This window comes from Drosophila pseudoobscura, chromosome 3 (genome assembly GCF_009870125.1).
Source record: "Drosophila pseudoobscura strain MV-25-SWS-2005 chromosome 3, UCI_Dpse_MV25, whole genome shotgun sequence".
Taxonomy (NCBI): Eukaryota; Metazoa; Arthropoda; class Insecta; order Diptera; family Drosophilidae; genus Drosophila; species Drosophila pseudoobscura.
The window spans coordinates 12,390,552-12,413,418 of record NC_046680.1 but is presented as its reverse complement, the minus strand read 5'-3'; the positions used below and the strand labels follow the sequence as shown (position 1 = coordinate 12,413,418).

General features: G+C 45.9%; 2 protein-coding genes and 1 long non-coding RNA gene across 7 annotated transcripts; 2 read left to right on the top strand and 1 right to left on the bottom strand.

The window, feature by feature from the left end:
* Positions 1 to 1,238: 1,238 nt before the first annotated feature.
* On the bottom strand, positions 1,239 to 2,228 carry Nnf1a. The gene is made up of 4 exons (XM_002138496.3): positions 1,984 to 2,228; positions 1,702 to 1,914; positions 1,524 to 1,638; positions 1,239 to 1,462 (listed from the first exon to the last, which is right to left on the bottom strand). The coding sequence occupies exons 1-4, from the start codon at positions 2,109 to 2,111 to the stop codon at positions 1,280 to 1,282; spliced, it is 639 nt and encodes a 212-aa protein (XP_002138532.3). The 5' UTR covers positions 2,112 to 2,228; the 3' UTR covers positions 1,239 to 1,279.
* A 1,255-nt stretch (positions 2,229 to 3,483) lies between these two features.
* On the top strand, positions 3,484 to 22,782 carry HnRNP-K (Heterogeneous nuclear ribonucleoprotein K). Of its 5 annotated transcripts, none has more exons than XM_015184465.2 (9): positions 3,484 to 3,715; positions 11,206 to 11,312; positions 11,432 to 11,488; positions 13,249 to 13,292; positions 14,218 to 14,290; positions 14,368 to 14,463; positions 20,449 to 21,399; positions 21,470 to 21,639; positions 22,338 to 22,782. In XM_015184465.2, the coding sequence occupies exons 2-9, from the start codon at positions 11,217 to 11,219 to the stop codon at positions 22,366 to 22,368; spliced, it is 1,518 nt and encodes a 505-aa protein (XP_015039951.1). In that variant the 5' UTR covers positions 3,484 to 3,715; positions 11,206 to 11,216; the 3' UTR covers positions 22,369 to 22,782. The 5 variants fall into 5 exon arrangements, with proteins under 5 accessions (XP_015039951.1, XP_015039950.1, XP_015039953.1 ...); XM_015184464.2 differs by having other exon boundaries at positions 21,470 to 21,671; XM_015184467.2 differs by lacking the exon at positions 3,484 to 3,715 and adding an exon at positions 6,954 to 7,078.
* On the top strand, positions 18,842 to 19,138 carry LOC117183638 (uncharacterized). The gene is made up of 2 exons (XR_004468767.1): positions 18,842 to 18,884; positions 18,961 to 19,138. It is a non-coding gene; the product is annotated as an uncharacterized lncRNA (long non-coding RNA).
* Positions 22,783 to 22,867: the final 85 nt, after the last annotated feature.

The window sequence follows — 22,867 nt, the reverse complement described above, 5'->3', positions numbered from 1 at the left end:
TGTTCGTAAAAAATAGGCAGCACTTAAAATTCTCGTAAGTGTGCGGCTATACATATATGTATAAGAGTTCGAATTAAGCGACAATTGTCGCGTAAAAATCACACACTAACACGTCTGGCCTTGTATACATAGGTGTGTATTAATGAGCTCATCCCGATTTTCCGGATGACCATCACTCTTTCAAGTGCAGACCAATATCAAAGCTCTTTCCATTTTGCATTCCATTTAGTAGCGCCGGGCAATCAGGCACATTAACACGGAAACAATTTCGTGTACATTACAGAGTCAAAATCTACTGTAGCACATGCTGCATCGAACCACAAGCAGAACATGGTTAGGTTAGGTTAGGTTGAGGCTTAGGCCGGTTTCGGCCCGTTGTGATACCGCATAGGATCATTACTTCCTGTCAGTAATTATCCCATCCAGATGCTCTCACAAAGTTCGCTATTTTCCTGGGACATTTGGACATCTCTGAGATGTCGTGTGTAAAGGCTGAGCCCAGGTGCTGTAGCCTTCTTCTGCTGAGAGCTGGGCAGGAGCAGAACACATGTTCCACTGTCTCCTCCTCATCCTCGTTTCTACAGCTGCGACAAAAATCGTTATGTGCGGCCCCCAGCCTGCTAGCGTGGGTGCCTATTAGCCAGTGTCCCGTGAGGGAACGTATGACTACGCTGCACCTTTTCCTGCTTAGCTTGAGGAGCTCGGAGGTGCGCTTCATGTCCATGGTCGGCCATGTTTGCCGAGTTGCGTGACATCGTGGCACTATTTGCCACATATCTTTTGTTAGTCGCATGTATTGCTCTTTTATAATGAGCTTACATGTGGCCATTGGCATACAGATATCCTCCTTGTCTTGGAGAAGGGGGATTGTAGTGCCAGATCTGGCCAGCTCGTCCGTATACAGTTGCCCTCGATGTCCCGGTGGCCCGGGACCCAAATCAGGCTAATAGCAAATTGCTGAGCCATCTCGTGCAGAGATTTGCGGCAGTCTGCCACGGTGGCCGAGTTCGAGGAAATCGCACTTAGCGATTTGATCGCAGCCTGGCTATAAATCGCTATACATAAATGTTTAGCTTGGTTGCCGTAACGGCAACCGCTTGTAGGCAGTCTAGAGCCCCCCTGATTGCTATGACTTCCGCTTGAAAGACACTGCAAAGATCTGGGAGCCTGAAGGAATGCCTTATGTTTAGCTATTCAGAGTAGAACCATGAGAACCAGAACATAAAGAACATCAAACATTATATGTATGTTATAGTTATATTAACAAAACAATATCTTATTATAGTGGATCGAAGCCTCGTGGCAAAAAAGAATCATTGATCGACTGCTCGAGTTGCAATAGGTTCGGCTCCATTTCCGCGTACTGGGCTATCTTCTGATTCATCGAGACGTTCGCTTTAACGCGTTCGTTCTGAATGTTTTGTAAGCGCTCTCGGTTAACTTTGCTTTTGGCCACAGCAACCTGCAGTGAAATATTTACGAATTAATAGTCGCGTCTAGTGGCGATTGGGCAGAAGACAAACCTCAATGGCCTTTTCCTGTGCTGCCAGTTCCCTCTCCATCACGCGGATACTGGAATCCAAGAGGCGCATGCGCACCGGACGCGTGTATTCTTCCGGGGACAGACAGTTGACGTTCCTAAAAAAAAGGCAGACAGCAAGTTAGGGCGTGCATGGCGACAAGTATAGGCGAAGGACAGACCAGTTGTGGCCCTCGTAGGGGGCGAACTTCTCCTTGAGCATTTCCAGTACAACCAACTTGTTTTCTGCATCATTGCTGTCGAAGAAGTGCTGGTTCAACTTGCTCAATATGGCGGTCATTTTGTGGCGCATGGCAGCCACCAATTCATCGGTGGCCAAGTATGTGTCCCCGTGCTCTGCGTGAATGGCAGCAAAGGGAGCCAGATCCTCGGCACTGCATGGGGAGAAATATATTCCATTAATAACAAAAAAAGTGATACGAGTTGACGAAATCTGCACATGCCTGAGATCGGCAAAAACTTTAGAAATAGCTTCCTGGTAGGCCCGTTTCACCTCGGGCACAATTTGGCTGTGCCGATTGTAGGCAGCCTGTATGTCCTCGGGGTCTGGTTCGGCATTCTTTTCAGACATTTTGACTTATTTACAAACAAAATGCGATTTAATTCAAAAAATGCACTTTGGTGGCGTATTTAGGTGTGACCAGTTTTGGGGAAGCCATAACGCGTCTTACAAATACTACAAAATACTGAAGACAATAAAATATCGCTTATCCGGTACTATCTAAGAAAGTTCCAAGGTGTGTGACCTAGAGGGGGTGTATCGGTATATAAAGATATACTTAAGAAATGTTATATTAAATTTTATTTTGAAGTGCGCAAATGGCATATCTTAGCATATCTCTCAGCATATCTTGTCGAAAAAACATTTATTGGATTGGATTGGAACCTTCCACTGGATTGCATTTTAATCATTGTCACTCATTCACTTTCAAACAATTCGACTTTGGCGCTCAAGTTTGGTGGGACTTGCTGTTTTTTTTTTGGGAATTGCTCTCTATTTTGTATGGTATATCTCTCTTTGTTGAGGGATTTCTGCTCGCCACAATGTCCTTTTTCAGCTCAACAATGTCCGACTTTCCATACTCACTACGTTTTCTTACGTCTTATGTTGCTGGCAACATTTAATCTGTATGGGCCAGAGAAAACGAGCAGCATGTCCCGCAACATGGGCCACATTCGCAATACCCTAGGGAAAAAGATATTATATAATTGCGGAAATGTTTGTCATCCCAGGCTCTCATGAATGCAGAAACAAGTCAGTCTCTGTTTTAAAGTAATTTCAACGAAATTTTGCAATTAAAGTCTGAGGGATCTGGATATAAAGGAAACTATTCAAATTTATGAATACGTTTACAACATATAAATTTTAAAAACTGTGTCTTTACATAAAATTAATGAAATAGGGTATACAAATGGCCATACTCCGGTTGACAGGCAACAAACTTCAAATACCAGCAACATTGACGTGACAACATTGCGACTGTTTTTTTAGTTTAAACCTTCTTTTAGTCAAAATACAATAAAAAGAAGTGCCTAAAAGTAGTTACTCTTGAACAAAAATTATTCATCAATGGCATATGTGGGCAGCATTATTCAACGGACTATCAAAATTGAGCAATAGGAACGATTGCTCACTTAAGTTTTATTTGTTTAACCTTTTTCGCTAAAACCTTTTTTCTAGGCACAATCTAATAAAAGAGAATATTTAAAACCAGCCAGTCAAGTAGAAAATTGTTTCATTTTTCGGGTAAAATTATGTGGGCATGGCTAAATGTTATATCTAGCTAGTAATATTCGACGGAATATTAAAAACGAGGAATATGTATAATATAACTTTAATTCGTCAGTCTTTTTAGGGTATATTTTGAAAATGAGAAGTTGTATTTTGGTATATTTCCGAGTGTCAGACCGTATATTTTATTAATGGGGCTGCTGCCACTAACGCCTTTTCGCTTTATCGATAAGTCCGATAATCCGCCATTTTGCAATTCATCGCTAACTTTGTGCATTTTTCCTCCCATTCTCGTGTGTTTTTCTGTACAATTGAATAATAATATTTTCAGCTAGTGCTGAATAAACCAGATCGTGGTTAAAAACATTTGTGTGCATTGCTTACCGGAGAAACATTTGAATTGTAGCAACGCAAAAGCAGCTACGACAAACCATCCCAGCTAGGTAAGTGTATGCCTGGGGACGCGCTGGAAAACGGGAAAAAAGCGAATTTGCGGGCCAAATAAACGGGGTGAATGTGTGTGTGCAGTGTTGTGTTTTCCCGGATACATTTTCTGTGAAAAGTTTTGCCAATACACACAATGAATGCCGATTTTTCTTCACTTTTCGCCGCCAGTGTCTTTGGACCCCCCCCTCCCGTACGCAGCCCAGATCGTTCTTTTGGCTTCCGTTTACATTTACAACCACCCGAGCACACCCAGACACTCGCATTCTTGTCCTCTCCCTTGCGCTCTCAGGCCGGCATTCGTTTGGCCCCAGGTACAGAGCCGTCGCCGACGCCGCCGCCGTTGTTGTTGCCGTTGTGTTGTCTCATCCGCTTCAGTCTCTTGTTTTGTTTTATTTTTCTCCACGCGCTTTTACCCACAAGGTGCGGGGGGAGGAGCGCCCGCTCAACCGCACATGCCGGCGCATATAATTTCATTATAATTTATTTGTCTTTCTTTTTGCGGCAGAGATAAAATCAAAACAAAATAGTTTCGTTTGCTTGTCCCTCTGTCCCTCGTTCCCCGCTGATATTATTGCTCCGAAACAGCTCCCACGCTTCGCTGGAGCCGACAACAAGTCGAGTTCAACGTTCGGCCACTTACATATTAGGAAGAGGCCTAACCTATATTTTATTCATAGTTACGGTTGTTGTTGCTCCAGCATCTATCGACGAGTCGAACAGTGAGAGAGAGAGAAAGGGAGTTATCTGTGTGTGCTCCTATACATATGTATTGGCGTGCCGTGTGTTAATGAGCGAAACAAACCCATCTTCAACATGTGAGTGCAACCTGGGCACACCTCATTATTGCCCCCTACCCCCCCTTCAAAACTCATCACCCACTGGCACTCTTAACTTTAGTCACAGCCTCCCTCCCTTTCCCACCAATTATGGGACTCGACTTTTGCTTTTGTTCTTGTTCTTGTTCTTTTGCTTCAACTTCGTTTCCAGTTTTGTGCGAAAAAATTCGCTTTTATTTGCCTTGTTTGGTGTGTTTGCTCCCGTGCACGTATGACGAGGATGGCATGTAGTGTCGGCATTCTTTTTTTTCGTATGAAGCAATCGCGTAGATATTTCCCAGCTATTTGCGCGCGTTCATTGACATTGAACTGAATTCTCTAGTAAATACTGAATTCCATTATGTTTTTTGCAGCTTATTGAGCGGGCTTTTGAGTGTTTGTCATCGTTGAATAAAAAACATGACAAGTAGGTATCCGCTCTATGCTTATGTTTGTTCTTTTGCAAAAATGCCCACAAATTTATCTTCAGAGGGGTGTATCATCGGCCTATATTTTAGAACACACAGACGCACACACACACTCATATGCTTTCGCAATCGTTTTCTCTCTCCTTGTTTTTGCTGTTGTTGGTTTCCTCTTTGTGTGTTGTGTGCTCTCTTGTATATTCGTAAATAGGAGCTAGAGATGTGATCTTCTCCCCCTCGTGCGTACTCGTGTAAGCCTCTGCACGAACAGAAAAAAATGCACTTGGAAGCCATAAATTTAATATATCTTCTCTCTCATATATGTATGTCATCGATTGGGTTACTATATCTAATATGTCAATTTATATAGCAAACTCCACTCAATCCATTGTGGCCTCTGGACTGGTAATTTTTCTCTATGCCTGCCCGTGCTCAACTCACGTCCATCTCTGGTGGAGGAGCGGAGCTCCCATATTTCATGTAAAATGTATGATGCTCGCCTTGTTTCCAATGCACTCAGCTGAGCATGGGAAAATGAAATAAATAACAAATAATACGGAGCTGGGATGCTGTCATTGTACCGCAATTCGTTGTCGGATGTTGGCCGCTTTGATGATTTCCCATATGACTATCGTTCCAGTTCCATTCCCATGCCCATTCCAGATAGTTCAAATGTCGGTTCCCTTTGCCCGCATTTAAATATATCTAATAAGTATCTATTGGGTTTATGTATGCACAATATGGGGGTACATAGGGAAAGAAATACGAACATTTTAGTCAACTTCGATTGTAATCGCTCTTCTCTTCTCTTTCCCTACTTCTTGGGGGCCTCTTCAGGCCAATTCCCATTCGCAATCACAATCGAAAAATATGTTCCACACAATGAATATTTTTGATAGCTTTTGTCTTCTCGAATGACGAATGAAAAAGCGAAACAACGCAAATGTTTTTTGTTTTTTTTTTTTTTGTATGCAAATCGTAAAATAATACTTGAAACACGTTTCCCCTCACCCCTTACCCCCGTCAACGAACGAGTTTTATTGATTTTGAAGCCTTGACTGGTGTGGTATTTCTATTTCTGCTGCACAATGATTCTTGGATTTCCAATTAATTAGCTAAAGATGAATGGCTCAAGATGCAGTTGATAGTTGATAAAGGTAAAGGTAAGGTACAAGGAACGAAAGGGAGGAAGGATTTTGTGAGTAGAGGGAGGAGGAGGAAGCAAAGTACCTCTCAATCGAAGTCTTTTAATAATTCAACAAATTTTGGGGCGGAGACAAGGAGAGCTGGCAGCCAAAGACAAGTTTTACTGTAGCTCTCCGTGAAAGTTGGGACAGGACAGGACAGGATAGGACAGGTTCGAGCGGGACAGGAAGACGGCACACGCCATAAGCACATTAGTTATTAGCGCAGGGACCAGCAGGGACCCCACCACCAACTACTATCCTCCCACACCCCCGTCTAAAGAGACACACGCGATGTCGATGGCTGGCGCTGGTGCTGGCTCCCGACTTGGCTCGCTAAGCACGCTGACATGTCCATAAAAGCCTTGAAGTGGACAGCACATGAACATTCACATACACACACAGATAGATACAGGGCTGAAAGGGGGCGGCTATCTATTTTTCTAGCGCGGACGATGAGAATTGTCAATTGTATGCATTTCCGCTTTTGCCCTGCTTCTTTGCTCCACTTTCTGGGTGGGGGTGGGTTATATTGTGTTGTTGTTGGCCATGGCGTCCATTAGCTGTTTTTCCGCTAAATTATAGAGTTGGAACGCATATACCCACCGCCCAATTACGCTGGCAAAAAAAAAAAAGGAAATGTGACGGGGTTTCGGCGGAGGTGGACAGAAAAGGGATAGCCATGGATACACATACGTAAAAAAAAAAAATAGCAGAGATGACAACGTGATACAACACGCGGCCACGGATAGAAAGAAATGGACTTTACTGATGCCCACACACACCAGTATTAGTAATAAACAACAGTTATAGTAGTATACGAGATTCTATTCCGATTTAAAAAAAATATTTAGTAGCCAGGCTGAATATTCAAAATTATAGTATACAGACAATAATCGGACACAGTATCTTCCCTTAGTGTCCAATATACATATGTAAGTAACTACAATTGATCTTACCAGATTTCTATAGCTGCATCTGTAAGCCGGTAAGCCTGGAATGCTGATCACAACATTTATCACGATAATACACGCGAATCACGTGCTCATCTCTAATGCTTGGAAAAGAGCAGGCACCGTAGGAAAAGCATAAGAGCGTCGGGGACATGGGTGCGTGCATGTGTGTGTGGGTGTGTGTGTGTGTGTGTGACCCGACTCCTTTTGCTCTTTGGTGGGCAGCCCCGAACCGCGTTTTCATGTGGTTCGCCACGTCTCGCTGGACATGTGATCCCCTTTCGCTCTCTCCCTCTCCTCTCCTTCTCTCTACATTTATTTTGTTCTTGTTTTTCTTTTGTTTTGTGGTCACCTGTATGTTTGCACCTGTGTGTGTGTGTGTGTGTGTGTGTGTGTGGAGGGCCCGGGGGGCATGTACACGAGTATTGTATAAAAAAAGTTTCAAGCGCGTTCGCCCGGTGGACGAACAGCTTAAATTATTGTCCTTATTGCATTTGTTGTTGTTTTTGTAGGGTGGGGGAGGGGCAGTACGAACCGTTGGATAGTGGGCGGTGGGCGGTGGGTGGTGGGACGGCGGCGTGTGCGCTGTCAAAGGCTATTTGAACAGGATGTGGACAGCAATCAAATGATTTTCACATAATTGCTTACCTGTCATTTGTGTCACTTTCAGGAATTCCAAGCCTCGCTTCACTCTCCTACTCTCTTGTGCCTGCTCCTGGGGACCTGCTCCTGGGAAGCTGTGTTTACGTTCGCTAAGAGAGCATTTCCCACACTGACCGCTAAATGCAATCAGTGCGGGGCATCAAAGGTGCTTGCAAAGGGGAAGCAATCTTCTGCCCACTTCCGCACTTGCAGACACAAAGTTTCTAATGCCCTTTTGACCTGTGCCTGTGCCTGTGCCTGCGACGGTGCCTGGGCCTGGGCCTGGGCCCCGGTATCGGTCTCGTCCTGAGGCCATTGAAATTGTCCCTATAATTAGATCTCTGAGCTCCTGGGAACGGCTGTTCAAACTCTCAGAGTTTCATTAGGCTGCTTGCGGGGATGGGACTTGCGTCTGCCGAGGATGGTCTTATGGGTGGCACATGGAACGGATGGACTCTGGGTTCTTTCCCTTTGACGAGCTACTGTTCGTCGATTTTGCAGCAATTACTTGAATAATGCATTTACAGTACACTGGGAATAAGGACCCGTATCGTATGCTCCTGCGAAACGAGAACTGTCCTCGCACCGACCGCAGAATGCAATCAGTGCAGCACCGCAGGGGCCCACCAAGGTGCTGGAAAGTGGGGCCAATCTTCTGGACAATCTCCGCTCTCAGAAACAATAGTTGAATTCGCTTTTTCGCTCAGTGCAGCTTGCAGTCTAATGACCGCCTCATCCAACCACATCCACATCCATATTCTACTCGTAGATAGAACACAGACCCTCTAATGATATTTGTCCAGGTCAGCGCAATTTGTTGCATTTCACAGGCATTTAGCCGAGGAACCCAGCACCGAGGGGTGCAGGGACATGTATTGGACTCTATCAATAGTTAAACGCTTTGATATCTTAGAAAAACGGTTAGGACCGACCTGCCTTCCACTGCTGCGACGACGACTACTACTCCTCCTGGTGCCTGCCACCTAAAATATGCATAATGGGAAAACATCAGCTGAAGTTTCATCTAAAATTCAAAGAAAACTGCACGAAGGCTGCAGTTCTTTACCTTCTGCTCCTCCAAAAGGGAGTCCACTATCCACTATTTATTCCCCCTCCCCCTCGGCCACTCCTCCGGTTATTAGTCTAACGCCAAACTGTAAATTCATTACGCAGTCCCATGTACATGCACACATGCATATAGAAAATTTCTATATAATATATAATGTACAAAGTTTTGAGCGTAGGTGGAGCAATGGGAGTTCTTGTACAGGGTGACCTACCAGGACACAAACAAAAATTTTCCCATAGAAAAAAAATGTCCAGAACTGACCGGGTCCCTAATACCACAGATAATCTGCTCTTACTTACCCACTCTCTAGGGTTTAGAGAAAGAGAAATTGTGGTACTTTTGATCCCTCTGCAACTCTCCATGAATAAGTTTTTTAATTAATTAAATGTTAAATGAATATCGTGGGGAAATTCAGCATATCATCCATCCTGTATGTAATACATACAAAGTACTATGTGTTCTTATATAAAGAATCTATACTCTGCTCCACATATGTGTTCCAAACAGAAATGCACTTCCTCCCCCACAAATATCGCTGTATGTACACGAGTCCCATACATTCTTCGATACGTTTCGTACATAGGGAAGGAATAGTCTATTCTATATATTCGGTATTCTGTATTCCCCTATAGAACGATTTGTGTTATGGTCAGTCTAGTACAATTATCCCGGTTGCCTAGCATCCGGTACGCCATAGGCGGGCACTTACCCTTTTTGAGGTATTGTCACTTGGTACATTTGTACGAATTCTATTGGTCGGCGATTTCCGCTGTCATATATCCGATCCCCAATAGCTGCCGATTGGCCAGCCCCCAGGATGCCATATCGAAGGATTTTTCGTATAAATAGCACCCGTTCTGGTGTCTACTATTCATTAGTTTTTCTACAGGACTCACAAGCGGTGCTCTTTGCTCCTCTGCTCTCCTTTGAAATCGTCTGGACGATAGACGAGTCTTAGTATTATGTAACTGTCGAGTGGAAATGTTTGAAAAGTCAGTGGAATGTGACTGGAAGTCTGTGAGATGTACCCGAATAAAAGCATAAAAATATTCAAGTGATTCACTGTGATATTTGTTTGAAAAGCAAAAAAGAAAAAGAAGGTAATTCTGTGAAGGACTACAAGATCATTCTATATGCCCCCGCCACGAGACGTGCTCTTCGTTTTCTCAGTTTTCTTAGTTTTTCCAACAATATTCTATTTGATGAATAATAATAATCGCATCTCAAAAGTGGACCCTTTCCCCAAGCTCTGCCCACACATCTAACACCTCTGCAGTACTTTTGTAGTACAGTCTCGCTCAACAAATTCCAATTTCAATTTCAAGCTGAGTCACTCGGGGGGGCACTCGACGAATTCGTTTAATCTTCCATTGCCTCAACCGCCGCTTTGGCCATTGTTATACCAATATCCGACAGATTTTTGACAACTTAACAGCAGCAGCAGCAGCTTGGACAATTGATGTTTTGACATGTGGAAACTCCATAAAAAAAAAACAATACCAACAGAAAAGAGAGAGCTGAGCATTTAGAGGGCGACATTTTAAATACCCTTGCAGCAGGTTTATTTTACAATTCTGAAGTACAGATAAATGTAGTAGAAAAAGATGGATATGCAGAGGTTTAGATGCTAGAGCTGTACAGATTGACGGCTAGACAGAATTATAGATGAAATAGCAAATATATTTACCTATCTAATAGATTGAAAGACGTTCTGACGGATCTGTTTTAGAACTGAAAGTCCGCTGCTATAAGGGTATACAAAGGCCTAAAGTGCTAAAATTTTTTGTGTGGGCAGCCGAGAGTCCACCGACAAAGCCCCCGACAAATAGTTGGATCAAAGTCTCAGCCTCTTGGCGTTTTTCTATGTAAATGAATAATTTCTCGTTAAATATTGTATAATTGTATATTCCACACGTTTGCTCTCAATTATGCAAGCAGAACGTGGCAGTGGCAGTGGCTGTGGCAGCCGTATGAGTATTGTATAAATAGAGTTCTGTTTGAGCGTTGGCTGTCTGGCATTTCCGCCATTTCTGTTTCGAGGAGGAGGAGGGGTGGGGGGGTTCCCGTGGCTTGTGGCATAGGGCGTAGATGCAACCCAGCGTCGGCTCACGAATGGATCTCGGTCATGTGGAGCTGCAGCTGCAGCTGTGGCTCTCGAATCGTCGGATCCAAGCAGAGCTTGAATTGAATTGTTATTTAATTGCACACACACTCACCTGACGCCTGACGCCTGAGGCCACATCTGTGACTCTGATCGGCCCACATCGATTTATTTGTCGCTGCCGATCCGATCCGCTCCGCACTGCCTGTCAGTTCGATTCCGAGCGACCAGAGATCAGCACAGTAACTGAGCTGCAAACCATTAAAAATATATATTCGGTTCTTGTACATTTTGCAGAGAGAATAAGAATGAAGCGTGAAATGAACGATGCAGGAGACGGACCACAGGACCAGAAGCGCAACCGCCGCAATGAGGACACCGTGCGCATACTAATCCCAAGCAGTGTAAGTATGCTAAACAGTGCTTGGAGAGTGCCTGGGATCCTTGGAGAGCCTTTGCTATTCAAACTCCTCTCTCGCCCTCGCCCTCGTTCTCGCTCTTTATGTTTCCTTCTATTTGACAGATCGCTGGCGCTGTGATTGGCAAGGGAGGACAGCACATCCAGAAGATGAGGACTCAGGTACTATATGAAATCACCCACCCACCAACCCACGACAATCACTCAAAAAACCAAAAAGAAAAGAAAACGAACAAAATTAAAGAAAAGAAAAGAAAAAAAAAAAAGAACAAAAATCTGCATAACAATCACAATTGAAGCGTCTAGTATTATTTACAAGTACATTTATAATTTGTTTTTTGCACCACAAAAATTAGAAAGTTGAAGGCAAATCGAAACCCAATCGAGATTCCATCCCAAAAGCGTCTGTCTCTCTGTCTCTGTCATCGTGTGTGTCTCTCTCTCCTGCGAACTCTCTGTCACTGTCTCTCTATCTCGCATCCTGTCTCTACCACCCCCACAACCCCAACCCCCGCTCGGAACTTCAGAAACGAGAGCTCCAATCCAAATCCAATCCGAACCGAAGCGAGGCGAACCAAGAACCAAACCAAAACCGAACCAAATCTTGTCTTCTGTGCCGGTCTGGTCTGCCCTTCCATACCCCTACCACCACCACCACCCCCACCACTCTTTCCCTCTCTATCTCTCTTTCTGTCTCTGTAAGCGGATCCTGCCAGTCTCTCTCTCCCTCTCTCTCTCTCTCTCTGCAGCAGCGAGGAATCGAAATAAGATTAAACACGCTTCTCACTTACTAACGGGTGTCTGCCACTCAGCTTAACTCTCTCTCTCTCTCTAACGTCTCTACCGTCTATATTGTCTCTGGTTTCTTCTTATTTATCGTTTCGTTTCTCAAAAAGGATGTTCCAACCAATAGATAAGAAATGTGTGTAATCCCAGAAACATCTGAATCCGAAATGTAATATACTACAGGCGCTTTTTTTTGTTTTTAAATGAAACTTGGAGAAATATCCCCCCTTTTTTTTGGTGAACTATAACTTAAATAGGAACAAGAACTACAACAACAACAACAACAATAAAAAAAGAAACATCTACAACAACAAACAATAAAACCGATAGATTTACACGCTAATTAACCTTTTAACTAAATGAACAATTTTCTCTCTCTCTCTCTTCTCTCTCTCTCTCTCTCTCTCTCTTCTTGCGTACACCCCATATATGTAACAAATTGTTTGAAACAAAAAAAATATATATATATAAAAAATATAATAATTCGTCGGTTCGCACGCCCAACAAAATCTTCAACCGAACCGACCAAAAACAATCGCCCGAACCGCCCGCCCGCACCGTCACTGCACCGCTGGTCTCCATGGTCTCTGGTCTATGTCCCACCCGGGTACTGGGTAACCGATCGATCTGAATCTGAATCTGAATCCCGAATCTAAATCTGTATCTGAATCTGAATCTGAACTGGCCCGATGATACCAAATACCAATATCAAATACCAAATGCCGAATCGATATAATCTGATATCTGAACATCCATGTATAAATGATGTATATGCATATGTCTATGAACCCATATTCCCATATATGTACGGTACGTTTGTATCTGTGTGGATGCTTGGGCCCTGTCCCTTCTCCTTGCGATGTACCTGGTCTATATGTATGTCTCTATGGCGTGAACAAACGGCGTATCAATCAACCAAATGTAAAAAATATATACATATATGTATATTACGCCCATCGACCGAATGACCGCCTGTCTGCCCGCCCGCCCATCGACCGACCGACCGTCTGCCCGCCCGCCCATCGACCGACCGCCTGTCTGCCCGCCCGCCTGCCTGACATAACGCCCGACCGCCCATCCGCCCGTGTCTTCGATATATATATGTGTATGTGTGCGCGTCTGTGTGGCACAAACAGTACAAAGCAGCTGTGTCTGTCGACGATTCCCAAGGCCCCGAACGGTAAACCACATACAAATCTTTAACCTTACCAATAATTAGATACTATATAATCTGCATCTCTCCTGTACAAGCCATATTGAAATTGAATTGACGAGAACCGAGCTGAAACCGAACCCGAACCCGAAACCGAAACCCAATCGAGTTTGAGCTCTTGTCAGCCCTAGCCTTAGCCTTAGCCCATACATATTGCATAGATCTACATATATCTTTGTCTTTGTCTTTGTCCTGTATGCGCTATATCCAAATATTTATCCAAATATTGTGTGTTGTATCCTCCCATGCCTTTACGTATGCCAGGCGCACAGTATCCACAGTATATCCAGTATCCAGTATCCAGTTTGTGTAGTTTGTGATGCCCAGAAGGTCGCCTTCTTAGCCCGAATCTAACTTGATCTCGCTCTCGCTAAAAACCTAATCCTAATCGCATACTAATCCACAATGCACCCCGTACCATGTGCCATATTTAACCCAATCCATTCCCAAATGCACGGCCTGAGCTTAAACTCTGAAGGAACCGAGAATCGAAAGGTCTGAGATCCTGAGATCCGGGGATCATCCATTTGCCGACATCCCAAGTCCCCCAGCAAGCGTCTTGTGTGTCCTTGTGGTGGTATTACTCGTACTTTGTGATATATGATATGACATGGAATGGCACTTGGGAGGGAATCTCCATCTCTCTCCCTCTTGTTCTCTATCTATTTTATCACCGATTCTCTATCTGGCAAAGTTTGTTCTCTAGTTCTCCCAACATTAAAGAAGGCCATTTTTAGACCTGAATTAATTTCTAGTTTATCTGCAATTCTAATATGTGTTTTTCCCCTCACTTTTCTCTCTTTCTCTCTCTTTCTCTCTTTTTTTTCTAACCACTTAACATCCTCTAAAAATCTCTATGCACGCCTAACCGCTCGCTGAACACCGAACACAGGACCATCCAAATCTCGGCGGATATCGAGGCCACTCTGGAGATAATCACCGAAATGCTAAAATACTTTGAAGAGGTAAGTGGCGCGGCGCAAGTGTAACGTGATATGATTCTCACAAACGATAACTCGTTTTATCCTTTCCTCGCATCCAGCGCGATGAGGACTTTGATGTGCGCCTATTGATCCATCAGAGCTTGGCCGGCTGCGTTATAGGCAAAGGTGGACAGAAGATCAAGGAGATACGCGATGTGAGTAAATGCAAACAAATTCCATTCCCATTCCGTACTGTCGCGGTGTAGCTGGGCTCCTCTCAAAACAGAGTAGACACAGATCGGTGGCAATGGGAGGCAGAGTAGCTGCCTTGTAAATGGGAATGTCCTTGCTCCCTGTTGTTCCCATTGCTTCGAAATGTATTCTTTGGTAAAAGAGAATGCCCGAGAATGCAAAAACAAAATAATTGCTCGTCCTCCTCGAGATTGGGACCGATGCTCGGCAAAACAAAATACATTTCGTGTTCGTGATTTGGCGCACATTTTTGTATAACGTTTTGAATGTTTTTGCTGATAACATATTTAGTTGAAAAGCATTTCCGCTATTCCGCTTTTTGAGTCCCCGCAGATGTCTGTCCGCGGTGCGTGTCCTTTGTTTGCCGGTTATCCTGTTATCCCCCATCGCCATACCCATGCCGAGTGTCCTGCGGTCAAGGGACATCGCTGGCCAACCATGACGCTCGCATGAAGTCTAACATAATTGGGCTTATAACTATTATGCTATGCCTGAGGACGAGGTGGAGGAGGAGTGTCATTCAGGCTATCTGATACGTGGGAATATTTGACATGTTTTTGACGTTCCTAGCAGCGGAGGGAGGCGGCGACGGCGACGGCGACTGCGACTGCGAGAGTGCCACGTGAAGTTGAAACCCGTCAAAATAACTTTGCGCTTGGCTAAATCGAAAACTTTGTACGAGGACTAAATTCCTGCTGCTTGTCGCCTGCTGGCTTCTGCCTGCTGCTCCGCGTGCAGGTCTCTGTTTGCGACAGGAGAATGCATCTCCATCGATGCTGTTAGGGAATCGATCGAATGGATGCCAATACGAGGGCCAAGAGTCTGTGTGAATGCTCATGCAGCGGAGGAGGAATCTGTTGCTGACGTCTGCTGCTACAACTCTTGCATAACACACTTGTCACTGCCGTTTTATTGAAGCTGAAGCTCGAGCTTCGTCTAGTGCATTCAGAACGGCTGACACGTGAGGTTGGGTCGGCATGTGGCAAGAGGCAGGAGCTAGGAGGCAGCACGTCAAACGCTTTTCAATTGCGCAATTCGCAAGTTCAAAATAATCAGAAATGTCTCCCCTATCAGAGGTGCTGCTGCGTTCAATTAGGATACGTGGTGCAGTTAAGTGGAACGCATGTCCTTCCAGGCGTAGTAGCTGAATCAGCAGCAGCAGGTGGAGCTGGCAGGGTGCTCATTAATTAGCGACAAGTGGGTCTGCATTTTAATTGGAATGTCCTGCGCGCTTTTCTGGCTCTGCTCTGCTCCGCTTTACTTTGCTTTGCTTTGTTTCCCCCTTCCGTCAGCTCTGAATATAATATCGCACACTTATTCTCCCCCTGAAGCCGCCCCAAATGCTCCTCATGCATATTCATATTTCTCTGCTTCTGCTGCTGCTGCTGCACTACTTCTATGGAGGTCAACAAGTCCACGGCAGCAGGCAGAAAGAAGCTTCCTCCTGAGACTCGTACTCCTTCCCTTTATTATGGGTTTCTTATACGTGCAGCATCCTTGCAGCTGTCGTCGTCTGAGATACTGCTTTGATGGCCACAGCAGATGATGATGATCAGCCTCCAGCAGCAGCAGCAGCAGCAGCAACAGCATCGGCATCAGCATCCGTGGGGCAGCATCAGCATCTTCAACTGTGTCTGCCTCAAAGCATGTGTTTGTCGTTTATACATTTGTACCTTTTCTTTAGTCTGTGCTGAAAAGGAAGTCGTCCTCGTTTCCATCTTCATTGTTGCGGCAAGAACAACGGCAGGAGCAGCAGCAGCAGCAGCAGCAGCAAGAGCAACAACAGCAAGGCCTGGCCTGGCCAGCAGCTGTTTCCATTCAGTCAGCCATTCGGCCTCCCCCCATTCTCCCTTAGTCTTCTGTCTTCTGCCATTTCCCGCTCTGACTTTCTGTCTTTGGCCGCAGCAAAGCCGGTTTACGTTCGGGTCTCCCTTTGCCAAGCGAGTACCGAGCCTGAGGTTAAAGTAATTGCTTACTTCTGGCTTCTAATACGTCTTTGGAGGAATCTATTCCAGATTATTTTTAATACACATTTCCCCCGAACTTGCAGAACGCCAGATCTGTCGCATTATCCGGACATGTGTTCCCCTATAGTGCGTCGATAGCTACTGGGTGCCTAGAGAGCTCAGTCGTCAGGTTTCAAGCCTGTGTGCCGTGTGCCGTGTGCCCCCCCATTAAAATGTTGTCCTGTGCCAAGGAGGCAGCCGGCAAGGAGCGGGGGAAGATGGCATCTGCCACGGCAGCGGCAGTAATAATGAGCGACAGCTGCTTCTACTACGACTCCACACACAGACGACTGATCCTGCAGCCGTCATCCTTTGTGCGTCTGTCTGTAAATCCAGAAATGCCCTAAAATGCATTCGAGGATTGAACGTGCCTTTGGGCCTCGTCTGGCTTTGTTCCTGCGCTCTTCTTTCTCTCTGCTTGCCGCTTGCCGCCTGCCCCCTGAGGCTTACATTTGTTGCACGCTGTTCGCCTTAATGAATGCCAAACAGGTGCTACGCACACTCTTACGCATACTTATAAGAAGCAAACAAAAAAATACTATTTGAAGTTGGTAAAATTACCTTTTAGTGGAGTAGAGGAGCAAAACTAGAAAATACATTGATGAAAGGGCGGAGAATGCAACTAAAACATCTCGTATGTACTAAATATAAAAAGGAAAAATGGATAGTTGAATAGTTTGGCTGAAAGACAAGCCAATACAGCTATCTGAATGCGAAGTTTTATAGGTTTCATAGGTTCCCATAAATTAAAACTTGCTACACAGTTCTCAGACGAGAAAAAAGCCCACTTCATTGGACGAATTTCGTCCTGGCATCAACATCTGGGCGGTCTGTGGCTGCTGAAGTTTTGTGATTATCATTTGGTTATAGCAGGGGAAGTTGTATCGTTGTATCAATATCCGGTTTATTTTCCGATGGCATCAAATTATTTTGGAGGTTCTACACACTTCCGGCTTGTTTGTGGCATCCTTCCCCATTCTGCTCTCTCCTTCAGCCACTTGAAGAGTACGAGTGTTATACGGAACATACATCCGTAATTGATACACCACTGGACAACTGTACTCCAGTTTTGCTCCTCATCTGTGTGTTTGTGTGTGCGTGTGTCTGTAAAACAGTTTTGGCCACAAAAATGGTATCTGTTTTTCATTTAAAGTCGACAACTTTTGGCATATTTTGTGTGGCCGTTTTGCACTGTTTTGCTATCGTCGTGTCCGCAGCTGTTGGTAAAAGTTTTTTTAATTACTGCCGTCGTAATTGAATTTTGATTGCATTTTGCTGGGAGAGATGCGTCTCCCCCTCTCCCCACACCACCACGGCGTTCTTGGGATGATCCCTTCCCCCTTCTCCTCTCATTATTCTTCTGCTGCTGCTGGGGGGATCTAAGGCGCCTTGGTAATCCCCTATAATCTTTTAATGGAGCACCATCGATGCATACATGAATCACTTAAAGATTTTGCATATCAATTGAATGCGATTTTTGTTGTTAATGATGCTGCCCCCCCTGCCCGCTCTTTGCCCCTTGAGTAGTTGCCTGTGGGTGTGGGTGTGGGTGTGTGTAAAACTATGTAAAGTTGTTGTTTGATTATGCCCAAAACATTTACTTTCAGTTTTGTATTTGTTGTCCCCCTCATCTGCGCCTGCGCACACAGCACAACAAAAGCAAACCCAAAAGCAAAAAATAAACGAAAACATTTAAGTGAGGCGAAATGAAAAATACACCGGTTCCGTTTGCTGCCAGCGAGAGCAGAGCAGAGCAGAGCGGCAGCGAAGAGCGTCGGCGGCTGCCGATGAAGAGCAAGAGCAGAAGTAGGAGCACAAGCAGCAGCAGCTGCCGCACACAGCAGCCTGCGTATCCTTTTTGGGCCTGACATGACTGACACACACAAACAGACACAAATACATGCTAACACACGAACATCGGAAGACGAAGAAGAGACGCACATGCTGTTGCCTGCCTGCCTTTCTGTATGTGCTTCCATTTTTTTTTTCTCTTTCCCATTCTCTCTCCCGCTCTCCCGCTCTCTCTCTCTCTCTCTGTGTGTGTGTGTGTGTGCTCTGCCGACGTCCTGCCTGCGTCTTCGTCTCCGTCTCCTTACATGGCAACTGGCAATCGTTGAACCCAATTATTTCGACATTGGCGCTGGTCGCGCACGGTACTGTTCCACTCTTCTCTCCGTCTATCTGTCAGCAGTCGGTGCTGCTGCTTCTCCTGCTGTTAACATAATTAAGCAAACAGTGATGAAAAAAAATATGAATTAAATACATCTATAATCTCAAATTCAGTGGAAAATGGTGTGCAATTGCAAAGTGGATAACAAACTAATAAAAGGTATAGACAAAAGTTCTATAAACTAATTATTTACACATTCTAATGATCGGTTAGTAGTTGGAGATTCTCAAAGATATATTAATACAATTGCTGGCATATCTAATCCCACGTTGCACATGCCTCAGTGGCGCTTTAGGGACCCAAGAGTGACCCCATGACGGCGCCAAACAAAAAAAAAAGTTCGAAACGAATTTAATGATTTTCTCTCGTTTGATTGGGACTAAAAACTACTATAGATTTGGAGAGGCGGCGACACGCCCAGGCCAATAAATTTGGTCTCGTTTTGTGGGACAGCTAAAAGTATGCTATGTTATTTTCTTGTATTTTAATATTCGATCTATGTGTGTCAGCCATGCAGAGAGAGGGGGTGGAGCACGAGTCCGTTGTCATGTTTTAATTTCATAATTTTGATTCAGGGATTCTCAGGGTCGCTGGAATGCTCGTCGGACCTCGTTCTTTCATTTATGTATGCTTGTGTTTGTGTTTGTGTGACTCAACGCTTTTGGCCTGGCCATTCATAAGGCTCCACATCCTGTGCGCCCCTTGAGCCACAAGGGTGATGTGATGTGAATGAAGGCATGCGGGAATTAGGGGGCCGAGGAAACACTTCAGAATTTTGATGTCGCCATTGTTGTCTGGAGCACACGCAACGAGTTGTCGCCTGGGAGTAGCTGTAGCCGAGGGGGTAGAGGATAGAACCGGATAGCTCGAAGGGAACATGACGCAGCCTTTGGTCATTGCTACACACACACACGCGTACACACAAACACACACACACGCAGACAGAGAGAGTCGAGAAGGGAGCACGCAATGGGCCTAGGAATGATGCAATCATCAAGCGGCAGGCGGCAGGCAGTTAGGCGGCACCAACGAAATTTATGAAAAACTAAGGAAATATGTGTTCAGGCACGACAAAGCAGGGAGCGGAACACAGAGGCCTGAAGGCCCTGCAACGGAAGCGGGACGAACTGAGGACTCCAGGCATTGACACACACACGAACAGAAACAGAAATCTGTTCCATCCGCTCCCCACCTGCTTCCCCTCTTAAGTGGCTATCGAATTTCCCCATTTACACTTCCGCCGCAGACAAAAAAGGGGTCGGGGGGTGCAGGCAAAGCCAGAGGCAGAGGCAAGAAGAACTTCCTGCCACTTTACATGCAGCCAGCGAGAGGGAAACAGCAGAAGGCAGCTGCCCCGAAACATTCGATGGCGCGCAGGTAGAAGACCTCATTCTCAGTGCCTGTGTCTGACAGCTGCTGCTTCATGATGATTAGGAGCCATTGCCCGCTGTGGCAGGATGCACGACAGGACACACATACGTACAGAAACGGACGGTACGGGACACGGCCAGGGCCAGTGTCTGTGTCATGGCCAAATTGATTTGAACTCGGCTCTCAATAGACCTTGACCAGAATAGATTTGCTGTGGACTCTGTGTCTGTGTGCGGGTCGTCCTTTGTCCTGATTTCTGGGAAATGATAGCCCCTTGGGCTTAGGCTTAGGCCCAAGCCTAAGGCTGCAAAGCAGGGCCTCAGCGGGATACTACTCGTGTTTCCAGAAACTCTACCTCAAAGCGCAGAAACTAATCTCCTTTCTGATCTATCCACTTACAGCGCATCGGCTGCCGCTTCTTGAAGGTATTCTCCAATGTGGCTCCGCAGAGCACAGATCGCGTGGTGCAGACGGTGGGCAAGCAGGCCCAGGTCATCGAAGCGGTGCGCGAGGTGATCACCCTCACCCGGGACACGCCCATCAAGGGGGCTATCCACAACTATGATCCGATGAACTTCGACCGCGTCTATGCGGATGAGTACGGCGGCTATGGCACCGGCAGTGGCAGCACTAGACCCAGCCAGCGAGGAGGCAACCGCAACGGGGGAGCAGGAGCGGCTGGTGCTGGTGGCGCTGCTGGTGGCGGCAACGGCGGAGGATTCGGCGGTAATGCTGGCGGAGGACGCGGCAGTGGCGGTGGCGGACGTGGAGCCGAACGCTTTGGTGCAGGCGCCGGAGGCGCTGGCGTAGGAGGAGTCGGCGGAGGTGGCGGCATGGGACAGCGGGACAATCCCTTCATCAACCCGTGGGCCAACGGCGGTGGCGGTGATGTGGATGGCTTCGGCAATGCTACTGGCGGTGCTGGCGGCTTTGCAGGCGCTGGTTTTGGCGGAGGCAGCGGCGGACCCTTTGGCGGTGGTGGCAGCTTTGGCAACAACGGCTTTGGCGGCGGTCCCGGTGACTTTGGAGGCAACAACGGCAGCTTTGGCCAGAGCCAGGGCAGCAACAGCCTGCCGAGTCTCGGCAACTTCAGCCAGAGCCAGGGCGGCACCAATAGTCTGCCCAGTCTGGGCAGCTTTGGCCAGAATCAGGGCGGCAACAGCGCCTTGGGCAACGGCCTGGGCGGCGGCAGTGCCAACAACGGGGGCGTTGGAGCCCTGGGCGGTGCTAATGGCGCGGGTGGATTCAACGCTGGCGGCGGCAGCGGCGGCAACGGGAGCCCGAATGCTCCAACCAATGTGCCGCAGGGTCATGACCCCAACAACAGCACACAGGTCACCATTCCAAAGGAGGTGAGTAGTGGATCAGACATATCTTTGGACCACTTTGATTGCTAATCATTACGATTTGTTTGTTTCGCAGTTGGCTGGCGCCATCATCGGCAAGGGAGGCGGCCGCATCCGCCGCATTCGGAACGAGTCCAGTGCGTACATAACCATCGACGAGCCCCTGCCCAACTCGAACGATCGCATAATCACCATCTCGGGCACGCCCAAGCAAATACAAATGGCCCAGTATCTGCTGCAACAGAGGTTGGTGTCGCAAACAGACTAAGCAGATCAAAGTATGCACTCAACTCCTTCTCATTTGACTAACCCGAAACCACACATCACACACATTACACGCTCCAGTCCTATTTCCATTTCCATTCCCATTCCCATTTCCCCTTCCCACTTCCATTGCCATTCTCACTGTCAAGCTAGTTCTGTGCGCAATTAACTCGGAAACGGTGCCTCAAGTCGTGGGTCCTCAGTGTGCTAAGTGCTTGATCGTATGTCGTCTATTTTAACTCGCAAATCAAATCGCTCCATCCAAACTAACTAACCGATTGGCCTCTCCTGGGAGTGTATTCCGTATGGAAGACTAGTGATTTTGTTGTTTGGTCTCTGCTAATAACAATAAATCCCTTGTCTTCTTACGGCGTGCATCTGTGCTCTTCATTCTATCGATGGTTAACCAAATTAAACGGAACTCGACATTCAACAAAAAACCAACAAAATACTTGTTTATTAATTTACTAATTGTGTCATGACTTATCCCAATCCAATCTCATATCGCGCGTCATCCTGCATCCTGTATCCACCATCCACCATCCACATCCACATCCGCATCTACAACCACACCAACACCAACACCAACCTTCATTCAGCTGTATCTGCTGTTCATTAAAAAGTTCATTAATTATGTTTTCCTTTGGCTTTCTGCCATCGCTCCACTATTTTCATTGCAGTGTGCACGAGAATGGCAGGCGGAACATTTAAGTGGGCAAATACAACTTTACCAACAGCAACATGCAACATGCAACAACAACAACAACAACAACAACAACAACCATCGAAATGTGCTGCGTTTCACGTTTAAAATTAAATTTACTAACAGAAGAAAAGGAACAGAGAAAGAGCATCCTCCAAAAAAAAAACGAAAGAAATTTATGTATTTCTTCTCTAACTTTAAGTGAAAATTCCCCTGAAAAGAGAGAAAACCCCGAAAAGAAGAAAAGGACGCCAACTGGAAAATTAAGTGTGCTCTGTCCCATGCCCCCTGTACCCTGGACCCTGCCGCCCCCATCAACCATCAGTCTCTCAGCCACACCATTCTGCTCTTGAACGGGGAAAGTCAACCTTAAAATTCTGTACGATAAGAAGAATGAACAAATAAAGTATAATTAAACTTGATGCAAGGCTTGCGGAGCTTTCGTTTAGTCTGTGAAGGATAATTGTATAATAAGGTTTTATTCACATTTTGCACGTGAACGCTTAT